Source organism: Syngnathus acus, chromosome 10, assembly GCF_901709675.1.
Source record: "Syngnathus acus chromosome 10, fSynAcu1.2, whole genome shotgun sequence".
Lineage (NCBI taxonomy): Eukaryota > Metazoa > Chordata > Actinopteri > Syngnathiformes > Syngnathidae > Syngnathus > Syngnathus acus.
The window spans coordinates 11,314,087-11,326,605 of record NC_051095.1 but is presented as its reverse complement, the minus strand read 5'-3'; the positions used below and the strand labels follow the sequence as shown (position 1 = coordinate 11,326,605).

The 12,519-nt window shown below is 40.6% G+C and overlaps 3 protein-coding genes across 4 annotated transcripts; 1 reads left to right on the top strand and 2 right to left on the bottom strand.

The window, feature by feature from the left end:
- Positions 1-578: 578 nt before the first annotated feature.
- nsdhl (NAD(P) dependent steroid dehydrogenase-like) lies at positions 579-5,654 on the bottom strand. Its single transcript, XM_037262160.1, has 7 exons — positions 5,496-5,654; positions 5,245-5,406; positions 4,883-5,029; positions 4,665-4,793; positions 3,856-3,998; positions 2,579-2,681; positions 579-1,819 (listed from the first exon to the last, which is right to left on the bottom strand). Exons 1-7 carry the CDS (start codon positions 5,514-5,516, stop codon positions 1,487-1,489), a joined length of 1,038 nt encoding a protein of 345 aa, XP_037118055.1. The 5' UTR covers positions 5,517-5,654; the 3' UTR covers positions 579-1,486.
- Positions 5,655-6,134: 480 nt separating this feature from the next.
- cetn2 (centrin, EF-hand protein, 2) lies at positions 6,135-8,413 on the top strand. 2 transcript variants are annotated; one of them, XM_037262162.1, is made up of 6 exons: positions 6,135-6,229; positions 6,423-6,479; positions 6,557-6,718; positions 7,028-7,156; positions 7,273-7,410; positions 7,876-8,413. In XM_037262162.1, the coding sequence occupies exons 2-6, from the start codon at positions 6,477-6,479 to the stop codon at positions 7,963-7,965; spliced, it is 522 nt and encodes a 173-aa protein (XP_037118057.1). In that variant the 5' UTR covers positions 6,135-6,229; positions 6,423-6,476; the 3' UTR covers positions 7,966-8,413. The 2 variants fall into 2 exon arrangements, with proteins under 2 accessions (XP_037118057.1, XP_037118056.1); XM_037262161.1 differs by lacking the exon at positions 6,135-6,229 and having other exon boundaries at positions 6,236-6,479.
- Positions 8,414-8,757: 344 nt separating this feature from the next.
- Positions 8,758-12,174, bottom strand: gcna (germ cell nuclear acidic peptidase). Its single transcript, XM_037262469.1, has 13 exons — positions 12,014-12,174; positions 11,770-11,867; positions 11,527-11,692; positions 11,369-11,441; positions 11,255-11,307; positions 11,092-11,158; positions 10,924-10,994; positions 10,429-10,836; positions 10,175-10,340; positions 9,953-10,097; positions 9,719-9,854; positions 9,410-9,614; positions 8,758-9,328 (listed from the first exon to the last, which is right to left on the bottom strand). Exons 2-13 carry the CDS (start codon positions 11,857-11,859, stop codon positions 9,082-9,084), a joined length of 1,827 nt encoding a protein of 608 aa, XP_037118364.1. The 5' UTR covers positions 11,860-11,867; positions 12,014-12,174; the 3' UTR covers positions 8,758-9,081.
- Between the last annotated feature and the right edge of the window lie 345 nt (positions 12,175-12,519).

The following is a 12,519-nucleotide window of genomic DNA, read 5'->3' as shown; positions in this document are numbered from 1 at the left end:
TTCCAGTAGAATTTCCACATCCTTTAATTAGGTATTTAGATTTCTGAAAATTTCAAAAAAATATATCTATACTTCCTACTCCTTACTAAAGTTATTACAGTTGATAAATATAGTGAAAATGGATTGCACAACAAGTCCGCAGTCAGATGGTAAAAGAAAGCAAAGTTTCACTCGGGTGACAAGTGTAAATGCTCGCGTCTATTGTCTGTCTCTCTTTTTACCCTCAAGCGACAAACCAGTTTGACAGCCTTGGCTAGTGACTGCAACTCCAGCAGTCAATCATGATGACGTATGGTTGCTTGAGGAAAAAAAAACAACAACAAAAAAAACCTGCTGTGTCTGGCCGGCCGTGATGTTACCAACGCAACATGGCCAGATGTTTGATTTATTGGATCTGGTGATCATTTCTGTTCCTAACTAGTCAGTCATCATAAAAACAGACTGTTGTATTTTCTAACATTTTTTATGTGTTTGTTGATGTTACGGCAATATTTTAGTATTTTTGGGTCCCTGGTACTCGAGCTGTATTTTTATTCAAAGAAAACTTTTTTTTTTTTAGACAGTCCAAGTGCAATTACTGAATTACAAAACTTTTTATTTAGCAACATAACAAAAAAAATATCACATTTATTTCATTGTAATGAAGAACAGTACACTTTTGCAACAGCTTTCTCTCCTCGGGGAAGAAACTCTAACAAGATATTTGAAGCATAGGTGCAGGAATTCTTAGCATTAGTGAAAATGGTCAATTAAGGATGAGAAAACTCGGCATTGTAATTCATTACAAAAAGTGTCAGATGAAATTGAAGGCAGCCTTTAAGGGCCACTTCAGTTCATTGATGCAAAAACTACAGACATGCCGTTTCTCCATGGACTTTTGCTTTGTGCAACACGCGCACTGCAATGCCAAATAGGAAATGGAATTTGGGTGCACATTTGTCATGATAACTCATGACATTGTTGACTGATGGCTTGCATATGATAAGGAAATCCATGAACAATATTAAAGTGTTTTTTTTTTTTCCATTGGATGACTGTGTGCATATGAAACAAGAGCTACCACTGCCTCCACACTCCCAAAATCTAATAAGATCCAACACATCAAAAACACATGACAATGCTCAGTTTTGACTGAAAACACGCATCATGCTTTTTGTTTGGAGTGGTGTCGCACTGCTCTGCATCCTATGATATGTTTTGGCTTGTTTTGCTATAGTAAATTGATTCAGAGTGTTGACAGTTTGCGGGATTAAGTGCATTTTATTTGTGCTATTGAAATAGAAGTACGTTGCAAAGGCTTTTGAATAATTCCCTACGTGTGAATGGGGAGATGCTGACATCTGCTGGAGCAAATATTACAGTATAGTTGAAAAGGCACAAGAAGGCTTGCCACCAGTAACCGTTGCATAGTTTGGAATGATTTGATTCAATTTGGATTCGTCCATTCAGTGCATGTGCCTCGACTGTTATCATCATTACTCTTTTTTTATGCATTCTGTCTGAGATGAGGATAGCTTTGGACCGTGCGTTCGATCCCCTCCTTTAGGCAAACCGGAGGCTTATAGCCCATGTCCTGTTTGGCTCGCTCACAGCTGTAGTAGTGATGGGTTCCAGCCAGAGCCACTCTCATTGGCGTGAACGTAGGTTTGAAGGAGATCAAGGGGCGTAGCACCAGAGACAGAAGCCAAAGCAGAAGAGCCAGGCCGTAAACGAGAGTGTAGGGCAAGTGGTAGCGTGGCGCGGGGTAACCCAGGCCGACCAACACATCTGACATGAAGTCCCAAAATCGAACCGGTTCATCATTGGTGATATGATACGGCTGGTGAAAACAAAGCAAAAGATTCATTTTCATTTCAGGAGCCTGACGCACACATGGTAAACAGCAGTGTTTCCCGAACGTTATTTAGTCAAGACATATTTTACATTAGAAAGAGCTCATGACAGATGACCAAACAAAAATAGCACAAATTTTAAGTATATTGAAATAATAACAAAATGGTGTCAGTTTCCTCTCAAATTTACTACTGTTCAATATGGGCCTATTTAATTGAACACAAATACACCCATCAATAATTATGCCAACATGTACGTATATTAGAATAAAACTAAAGTTGTTGATTTTTGTAAGCATAAAGAGCAGTATAACAGGGAAATGAATTTTAAATTGAATTGTTTTTTGCAAAAACAATTGACAGAAGTGAATATATGCTCCGTTTTGCTCCTCTTATTTATTGCGTTATATGTTTATTTATTATTTATTCATCACTCTTATTATTCATTGTTTGTGCCTTCTTGTTTTTATTTTGTGTTGTTTGCTTGTATGTATGTCGTGTACTATGTCTTGTCACCGTGGGATAGTGGAAACGTAATTTCGATTTCTTTGTGTGTCTTTGCATGTGGAGAGATTGACAAGAAAGCAGACTTTGACTTTGATATACTCCTCACTATGTGAAGACCAAACACACATGATTTGAGTGAAACTTTTTTGTGGCTATTAAATGATAATGTACTAAGGCATACAAGATGATCTATCACAACACATTTTAGTGGGAAACGTTTAAAATTGAATCCCACAGACCTTTCCACATATGGGCGAGTCGGGCCTCAGGTGTTCAGCGGCAAGGATATGTCCGTGTACGACGTTCTCCACAAAGGTGAAATCCACCAGGTTGGTGCCATCCCTGGAAAACACATGAAATAAAATGTCAAATTCGCAATAAATATTTTTTTGTCCTTTTATTTTTAGAAAGCCAAAAGATTTGCAGTGATCTTTAGCTGTTGCGCAGTTAAAGTCTCTTGCTTGACACGTTGGGTTGGCTCAACTGCTAAAACTCTACCTAAACATCATATACTAGAAAATACTACTTCAAATATGCGGTGTGCCTTGATAATAAAACAAGGGTGTGTACCTTTGCAACAGAAAGTCACCCAAAAATTCTTACCCTGTTGCTGTCCCCTTTGCTGCAGTATTATGTATACTCCAAAGTCTTCACTTTGCTGCAGTGGTCCATTTACAGTACTTGCTGCCCTCAGTCTCTCTTGAATGAAAAGTGTCTCTTCACAGTGGCCAACAGCCAAAACCCGGGAAATAAAAACAGTACGCCCTTGTTCGCCGTCATTGATGTTAGCTACCAGTTATTGTTAGTTATTGATGCCTTCAATGAGACGTGGAATTCATAGTATCTCGCGGTAAGTGGAAAATCACTGCGGGCGATTTGTGTTTGGTCATGTGGCTGTGTGCCACATGCACGCAGTCTAGTGTTTGAAATGCTGCCTCAACAAGCAAACAAATGCTCTTGTAAACATAGGTGCTGGCTTCTGTTTTTAACAACAATATTTTAGCCTTTGCTCCCACAATTGAAAGTCGCTCAAGACAGAATGTCAGGGCTCTGCCCGTGGTTGTCATAGTAACAAAAGCCAGATTCTTCAGCAAGTAATCTAATTTTTGAACCTTGACAAAAGCGTGTCAGACAGGTGATTCAGGCATTTAGGAACTGTATTAAAATGTGAAAAAATATGACTCCTTTAAATATCTTGCACAGAAGAACAAGCAGTAGCTCAGCTACATTGTGCTTAAACTAAATCACATTTTTGAGAATATTCAAGAATTTTTTTTTTTTTTTTCAGAAGCCTTGCAACAAGGGGTTGCAGTTCTACAAGCATTGCAGACAACCATGCCGCTAATACAGCTATAAACACGACAGCAAAAGAACAAGAAACATTCTACGTGGTGCCATAATGCTACAGTCGTGGTTTCCACCGCAACATTTCACGGATCTACAAATAAATTCATTCAGATCAATATCAAGTATGAATGTTGCCTTGGATGAGAAGTCTGCCTTGACTCAGACTCACCCAATGATGAACTTCATCTTGCCCTTGCGAGCTGTATCAACCAGGATGGGGACCAGCTGCGGGTCCCGAGGTCCAAAGATGCCATGGGGACGGATGGCAATGGTGAGGAAACCCTTCTTCTTGTCACAAGCCTCCAGTACCAACTTGGACATAAACATGTGAAGAATTATGCATTTGTGTGACGGTGTGGAGGCTGAAGGCAAGTGCTTTTTTACTACAATGTTGTCAAGTGTTTTCTATTGAGGTTGGATTAAATGGGGCAGCAATACATGTGAATAAGAATTAGGGGTTAGGGTGTCCGGGGTTAAGTTTCATAGTAGGGTGTCAAACGAAAGTCAGCTAGGGTCTAGGGTTACGAACTAGGGTCAGGGTTTCGAAGTAGAGTTTTAAACTAGAGTTAGGGTTTCATAGTAGGGTTTAAAACTAGGATTAAGGTTTCAAATTAGAATTAGGGTTTCAAAATAGGTTTTCAAATTAAAGTTAGGGTTTCACACTAGGGTTGGTGTTAGGGTTAGGAATAGGGGGTTGAGGTTAAGAGTTAGAGGTATGGTTTAGGGGTGAGGGTTTAAGTTTCATAGTACAGTTTCAAATTGAAGTCATCTTTTCAAACTAGGGTTTTTAGGTAGGGTTTTAAACTAAGGTTCGAGTTTCATAGTCGCGTTTGAAACTAGGGTTGAGTTTCAAAGTAGGGGTTAGGTTATGGTTTAGGTGTTAAGGTTTGCGTTATTGAGTTAGGGTGTCATGGCAGTGTTTCAACCTCAATTCAGCTCTTCAAACAACAAGCTAAATTCAACACGTCACTCTCCTACCTTTTCTTGCTTGATTTTTGTCTCTGTGTAGTAGTCAATCGGCTTCTTGGCATAGGGTAAATCTTCTCTCCCATTCTTTATGTCAGAGCCCTCAAATACCACACTGGCACTACTCGTCAGCACCAATTTCTGACAACAACAGAAAAAGATGAAACCCTTCATCTGCCATCGCGTCTGAGACATACTATACAAATGACCTCTTATCCCGCCTGTCTCACCTGTACTCCGACTTCAATGCAAGCCTGAATGACAGTCCTGGTGCCCTGAATGTTGACCCTCTCAAACAGTCCCCTGTCATCACTAGCTGGTGATGGAGAGGCACAATGGAACACCAGAGACACACTCTTCAGTGCTGGCAGCAGAGCCTGTGAGAAAATAAAGGATTTGGGGGGCGATATGTCAGTTATTTATATGAGATATGAAATAAATCTAGCTATCTAGCTACCTATCTTCATATCGGAGAATAATTTTATCAGCTACAAAAAAAAGTTGATTAAGTGATATTGATTGAGCGTGCCGGTTTGAAGTGTTCTCCTTAAGGCCCCATGCATTCTGCAGTACAGGAAGATGAAGCCCTCACCTGCAAATCGCAGAGGTCTCCCTGGTGGAAGGAAACGCCGGGTATCTCGAAATTCTGGCGAATGTCAAACACCGCCACGGTGTAGCCACGCTCCAGCAACTTCTCCACCAGGTGCCTGCCCAGGAAACCTGAGCCCCCGATGACCGCACAGCGCTTACTACTCTGAAAGACACATGGCGTAGTTTCGTCATTGCTTATGCTTCTACAGCAATGGCACAAAAACTTTTAGAAGATTGTGGGATAGAACTCACCGGTCGAACACGTGTGGCCATAGTCAGCTCAAAAATGGCAAATGGTAGTGGTGTAATTTTAAAGGTTACAACCACAAGTGAGCGTGTAAACGTTTTGTTAGTTTTGAACAGGTATCGTGAGTGCTGCTACCTGATTGACTGAATCAGCTGAGTGAGGTCTTATCATTGATTGGGCAGCAATGGGAAGATGCAGTACATTAGCCAATCAGATACCGCTAACGTAAAAGACCACCACAAGTTCGTCCAATCAGATACGTCTCCCGTCTCTGCAGCTGAACCGGCCGCCGACAATTGGACGCTTTTCATTGTTCATTTGAATGAAAAATAGTTTTCATTATTAGTCACAACTGAAAACCTCATAAGAACTATAAACGTCAACAAGAGCGGAACACTTGTTTTGTTACTGTATTATATTTCCTAAATGTCTGAGTGTGAGTGAATTGGGAAAAACGACGGAATAAGTGCAAAAGAAAATCTAAATAATGACGTGGGCTAAGTTTTATATGTACACATATATCATACATGAAAACGATGCGATTTAAATATTTTGACTGTTGCAGAGTTGTTCCGACGTTCGCTCTTTCCGTCCAATCGTGTCACCTCTTCCCATCCCGTGACTATCAACAACCAATCAACCTTTTCTCCGACTGGCGTGTTTGATTATAACACCACGAAAGCCCGATATTCATGACTAAAGCTATTTGGGTCTAGCGTGCGGTATCCGGACACATACGGTAAACAAAACAAGCGTCTGAACGACAAACAGCTGCTACACAAACGACTGAGGAATAAAAACATAGCGCTCCGTTTATTTACTTTTTTTTGCCGCTGTCCTCACGTGACGTTGTATATTCGATATTTGTTTGTGTCTCGTTGGTATTTGCAGCGAATTTGATATACAACAAATATATCCTTTTATCTGCACAGGGATTCTGCGTAGGGATAATAGCGGATTTGCTCAGCCTGGTAAATACATAAGTGATGGTGAGTAAAAATGACTCACGCTAAAAATGCATATAACAGTATACAACCTAATAGCATCTTGTTTGCGTGTCCACTAGGCGTGTGCTAAGAGACCATCCTTGCAGGGACCGGTGCCTCCCCCTCGCAAGAAGACGAGCCCCAAACCTGAGTTGACTGAGGAGCAAAAGCAGGAGATTCGGGAGGCCTTTGAGCTCTTCGACACCGATGGCGCTGGATACATCGAGGTTAAGGAACTCAAGGTATAGAGAACAGCTGTCCAGGGAAGAGAAAAGTTGAAATATATTCAAGTGATGCAGGAAAGTAAAATCCCTTCTTTATTTTCTGTAACTTAATTTCAAATCATAACTCTCCAATTTTACTTGCCATATTGTACTGTAAGAGCAACGGTTTATTATTAAAAAAAAAAAAAAGCATTTGTGCAAATAGGGCCTCTGTCATCCGCATCTGCAGTTGAGTAATTAAAGACACCCAGACACTATTTGCAAAATTAGTCTGATGGTATTTATTGACTGAAGTTGTATTTTTTCCCCTTCTGTTCCCTGTGCAAGGTTGCCATGAGAGCTCTGGGTTTTGAACCAAAGAAAGAGGAGATCAAAAAGATGATTAGTGAAGTGGACAAGGAGGGCACAGGGAAGATCTCCTTTAGTGATTTCCTCAGTGTCATGACACAGAAGATGGTAAATATATAAACCTGTTGCTGGTTGGTCGGATGCAAAATTCTTAGAATTCCATAGGGAACGTCTCACATTGACATGACAGGCTTTAGTAACAACTGTTGTTCCTTTTACTCGAGGCCGAGAAGGATTCCAAAGAGGAGATACTGAAAGCTTTCCGCTTGTTTGACGATGACGAGACCGGTAAGATCTCCTTCAAGAATCTCAAGAGAGTCGCAAAGGAGCTCGGAGAAAACCTCACAGATGAAGAGCTGCAGGTAAGGCAAGGGCTGCAGATAGTAAACCTCCATGAGAGGGTAATCTGGGAGATTTTGGAGCACAAATAAACATTTTATTTTGAAGACCCATGTAAAATTACACAATTAAAAAGAGTGACATCACAACCGATTTATTTGCAATTCTTCAATGAAGAACATGAATGTTGAATTATTGCTGACCCATTCAAAAAATTAACAAAATTCTACTCCCCACAAATTTTTTTTACAAAGGACCAACAAGTAGCTTTCTGTTTCAAAAAAGTTGGTAAACCCTTCTTGAAATGTTCCACTTTAGATTCGTTAATTTCACTTTTTTTATGAAGGAGGGATCATGTGGCATCGTACTGACAAGTTATTTGCAAAACGGGTCTCAATTAGGCAATTGTTCGGTTGATACTTGCAAAGGTTACCAATCGATTATCTTAGTGCTCAACTGATACATGTTCCCATTCTCTTATATAAAAGGAAATGATTGAGGAGGCAGACAGAGATGGTGATGGAGAAGTGAACCAGCAAGAGTTCCTGCGAATTATGAAGAAAACTTGCTTGTACTGATGCTAATATTTGGTTTTACATGGAAAGCTGCCTATAGATTTTATCCTTTGTCTCTTTTAGTATTGTATACTGTCATATGATTAAAGATGAATTGTGTTAGATCTTACTAAGAGGTCCAGCAATGTCCAAGATGCTCTTGTTCAGGATGCTGCATACTTTTGTGAAGATTACATAGACGACAAACTCAGTGCCTGCTCTAATACTTTTGCTTTAATATTTAATTCACAGTTTACACTTAATTTTGAATGTGAAACAAAGTCACATGTTCAAATTCCATGGAAATGCTTACTTGACCACCATTATAGTTACATACATGTTATGAATGCCTTGCTTTGTTGTGTTTATCTGTGCTCTGTATTTTTCAATGTTTATATATTGTCTAGTACATTTAAAAAAAACAAGAATAATACTATTTATGGTACAGATGTAATAAATACCTTTAAGCATTGCTATTCATCTACAACAGGGGTGTCAAACTCATTTTATTCGTGGGCCGCATTGTAGTCATAGCTTCTTTCGGAGGGCCATTATGACTGTCAACCCAAATAAATGTCTGAGCACCTCATATTATATATAGTAAAAGCTACAAAACAAACTGACAAATAACTCGTTTTCAAATCAGACGAGTAAAAACTGGTCAAATATTTAAAAAAAAAAGATATTACTAAAAGTGAAGACAATTTGCAATTCCAGTAATGACACATGAATTTGATGCACAATATGTCTTCGCGGGCCACATAAAATGATGTGGCGGGCCGTATCTGGCCCCCGGGCCTTGAGTTTGACACCTGTAATCTACAACATTGAAAACAAGCTCTATGGAAAATTATTGGATGATAATGACCTGTTACCTTAACCATTCCAATCGAACGCACTATGCCATTTGATTTCAAAACAAACAATTCAAACTTTATTTGGAGTTAAAACGCAACAACAAATCTATAAGTAGCATTAGCTGACATCTGTGTGTAAAACACCACAACCTCTTCGATACAAAGCTAAACCAAAAAACCAGAGCGGAACACACATACACTGTAAAACGTATTATTGACAACCAGTGTCTTGTAAAGTCATTGCAGATATTTATTGTCGTTCCATTGCCGTGTTCCACTTACCTCAGTGGTCTGAATCGTGAAGGTCACTCAGTGTATTCTTAGAGGCAAAGTCTACGCTGAGTTTGCGCATTACTTCCCGATGGCTTTGGTCCGCCAGCTCCTGGCGTACACTCTTGTAATTCTCCTTCACAAAGTTGGCGAAAGGCGTCGGAGGACGAGGCTTGAACGGCGTGAGCAGGACGAGTTTGCCCGTGCAAAGTGCACACACAAACTTCTGAGTGTCCAGGGACTTGGAATGACGACCGATCCTACAGACAAGAGCAAGCTTAGTAACGTTGATGCACATAAAAAGCTCGTTCCATCTAAAAAAAGAGAAGTATGCCACGTACGTATTCTGACATTTGGTGCACTGGTATTTGAATTTGAACTTGATGTCGTAGCTGTGGCAGCGAGACACCATCGGCAGCTCGGGGTGCACCAAGGTGGACTTGCGAGCGTACGCCTTCCATAAGCTTCCGTGGCCGTCCCTCACGCCGTTGATCAGCCAGGTGGCAGCGTGGCACATTTCGTGGATCAGTGTGTCTCGGAGGCGATCTAGGCGGGAGATATGGCCCTGACTGAGTTCTCTGCCGTAAGCGATGTTTGACTGAATTATAGATTACATACTGCAGGTAGCATCACCTTTATAAAAGAATTACCTGCAGAATCGCAGACTTTCTCGGATAGTTCGATGCGAGCGTAACGGTTCCCTCCACCTCGCTCTTGACCAGTAATACAGTAGCCTGCTGTTTTGCGCATCTTTTTGTTCCAGGTCACGGACATATCGATGGGGAGCTATAAATGTCAGCCAAGAAAACGAGTCATTCAATAATCTAAGCATCATTCACATATATACATAAGTATGCCCATAGAGAGATGACACAACTCAGTACCTTCCTGTCAAAGACACTGCAGTTGTACAACTGATACAGTTTGCTCGACAGTTCTTCCTTCTTTTGCCTAAAATTGCGGCAGTAGCTGGAGGCAGGATTTGATAGGGACTCCAAGAAGCAACCTGGGGTTTTGCACAAAGCTAGTCTGGAGTAAAGACAAATGTGTTAAGAAAGCAACTGCTATATAGCTAAGGTTGAGAAAACACTCAATAGAAGATGCACCTGCTGACGGGGCCATGTCGGGGTTCCGTCTGACTCACTTTCGGCTTCAGGGTGCTGCTTTTCCCAGTGGTCTTTACATCTGGACTTTTTTCACCTAATGAGGTGGCCCTGGGTTTCGCTGGCCCCTTTACCACTGGAAGTGATACAGGAGGGCCCCAACTGGATTCTGAATTTGAGAACAAACAGGAGACAGGTTTTAAATCAAAATGAATATGTCAAATCTGGTAATAGAAGGGAAACATCTTATGTTGCACCAGTGTTGGTCTTGGAGGTAGAGTCAGTGACTATGTTCTTCTTTTTAAGCCTCTCCAGTAAGGACGTGAACTCGTCTTCAGATCCGGAAGAGTCGTCCAGCTTGAGAGGAGTTGAAAGCGTACACTTAGGAGAAAGCCAAGTTGTTGCAGTACGGTGGAATGGCCGAGGAACTGTGAATGGGGAGGTGGGAGGCAAAAGCAGTGATGGCGGGCTGTCTTTTTGGTCACAAATCACTGGGTTAGGTTTTGGCAGAGATTTTGGCTTTGTGTGGCGAGTCTTCCAAGTGCTCTTGATGACAATGTTCTTATCCACATCCCCACTATCACTGATGAACAAAGGAGAGGCAAACTGAGATGGTTGCAGTGGTCTCCTGAATGATTTGTGTGTGGCTGGAGTCTTCTTACACCCTGGATGAAAAAAAATGAAGAGGGGGAATACTAGTCACAAAGCTGTTGTTTTAAAATTAAAGTCAATGCTGATTCGATCTATAATACCTTTAGAGGATGATTTGGTCTGAATGAAGTCATCATCTGATAAGTCATCATCCACAATAAAATTTTTAAGGCTTTTGGATAAAAAAGGATTAAAAAAAGCTTTTTAAGACACACTTTCAGCGACAGGAATACAGTAATGCAAATTTGGACAACAATTAAAATAGTCACCTGTCCTCACTTTCACTTTCTGATACTTTCCTGGGCTTGGTAGCAGGAGTTTTCACACGGTGCAGGACTGAAGAATGACACAGAAAGCTTAGCATTATGGTAGCATAATTGCCTTTACAATTACAGGGCTCGTTTCATACCCAAAAACTATTTTAAAACTCACATTTTTCAAAATCGCCACTATCATCATCCGAGCTCACTGCACGAACACTGGAACTGTAAACGAATAACATTAGAAATTGTTTACAAGGTGAACTGACGAAATACGATATCCTACCTTTTTGTCTTCGCAACACTGCATGGTTTCTTTGGCTTAGTTTTCGTTCTTGGGGTGCTCCAGCTCACAAGAACTAAGGAATGAAAAGAGTAATATCCATGGAACCAGTGCAACGTTGAACAGGCTCAAATTCAATTCCAATGTTACATCTCACTCACAATGGTCGAATTCGTCGTCACTGGAGTCAATCGAAATTGCGTTTTTGTATGCGTTGGCCTTGAAATGCTGGTTTTCTTTATCTTCGTCTTCAGGCGACCCTGATCGGTCTGCAAAATTACCCCCACTTGTGGCACCATGACGTTGCTTCTCAATTGCATTAATCAGCTACAAAAGGAAAGATACATAAAAACATATTAGGAGACATCCACGAAGGCAATATAATTTGAAAACAAACCGCAAACCTTCGTTTGTGCTATGTCTAGTCCATCGAACCCGGTCCAGCCCATCTTTTTGGAAACTCGTTCAAATAAATTGCGAGTATCCTCGTTCATACTTTCCTCTATAAAACAGCAAGAAACAAATCGGTCGGTTCTCTTGTTAGCATTCAAGATATTTTGCTGTATTTTGGCAAAGTAGCGCTACTGAATTTGCTAATTTTCTACGACTCCTTTGAGCATGATCAGAACGTAAACTTCGAAAAATTACCTTTTTGATGGCAATCAATTCTTCAACGGGTTTAAAAGGAACGAGAGAGTGTAGATCGGCGACTGGAAATTCGAATCTTGTGGACCGGTGCGTCATACTTTATGGACCAATGGGAGCACGCTCGTGGTGGCGTAAAGACCCAATCACAAAAAAGGAGGCAATGGTTACGTCACAATACGGGGTCCGATTCTAGGTCTAGATTTTGCAATTCATAAGCATCGTAACGGGAATACTTCGACCACTCAATCGAAGTATCGCGACTATCGGACATACATTATTGAGAAGGAGAAAAAGATCAGTAAAAAAAAAAAAAAAACGTAAAAGTATTGATGAAGTGGCAGGACCAAAACTCAAGGAATGAATGAAAAGTGCTAAACATGATGCTGCTGGTGTGATTAAAATTCCTGGTACGGTGGATTGATTGATCTATCAGGTAATTCACAGATCAAGCTCTATAGTCTTTTTCATTTGAATATGAGTAATAGCTTTTTAAAATCACAATTTGC

Bases quoted from the DNA above. Each gene is read 5' to 3' on its own strand.
- gcna (XM_037262469.1), bottom strand. From the start codon at position 11,859: ATGAACGAGGATACTCGCAATTTATTTGAACGAGTTTCCAAAAAGATG. The intron at 10,098-10,174 runs GTGCATCTTCTA...TCTTTACTCCAG, and splicing joins CGACATGGCCCCGTCAGCAG to ACTAGCTTTGTGCAAAACCC. The intron at 9,329-9,409 runs GTACGTGGCATA...TCTTGTCTGTAG, and splicing joins TGCACCAAATGTCAGAATAC to GATCGGTCGTCATTCCAAGT.
- nsdhl (XM_037262160.1), bottom strand. From the start codon at position 5,516: ATGGCCACACGTGTTCGACCG. The intron at 5,407-5,495 runs GTGAGTTCTATC...TGTGTCTTTCAG, and splicing joins TGGCCACACGTGTTCGACCG to AGTAGTAAGCGCTGTGCGGT. The intron at 1,820-2,578 runs GTCTGTGGGATT...TGTTTTCACCAG, and splicing joins ACTCGCCCATATGTGGAAAG to CCGTATCATATCACCAATGA.
- cetn2 (XM_037262162.1), top strand. The intron at 6,719-7,027 runs GTATAGAGAACA...TCCCTGTGCAAG, and splicing joins TCGAGGTTAAGGAACTCAAG to GTTGCCATGAGAGCTCTGGG. The intron at 7,157-7,272 runs GTAAATATATAA...CTTTTACTCGAG, and splicing joins GTGTCATGACACAGAAGATG to GCCGAGAAGGATTCCAAAGA.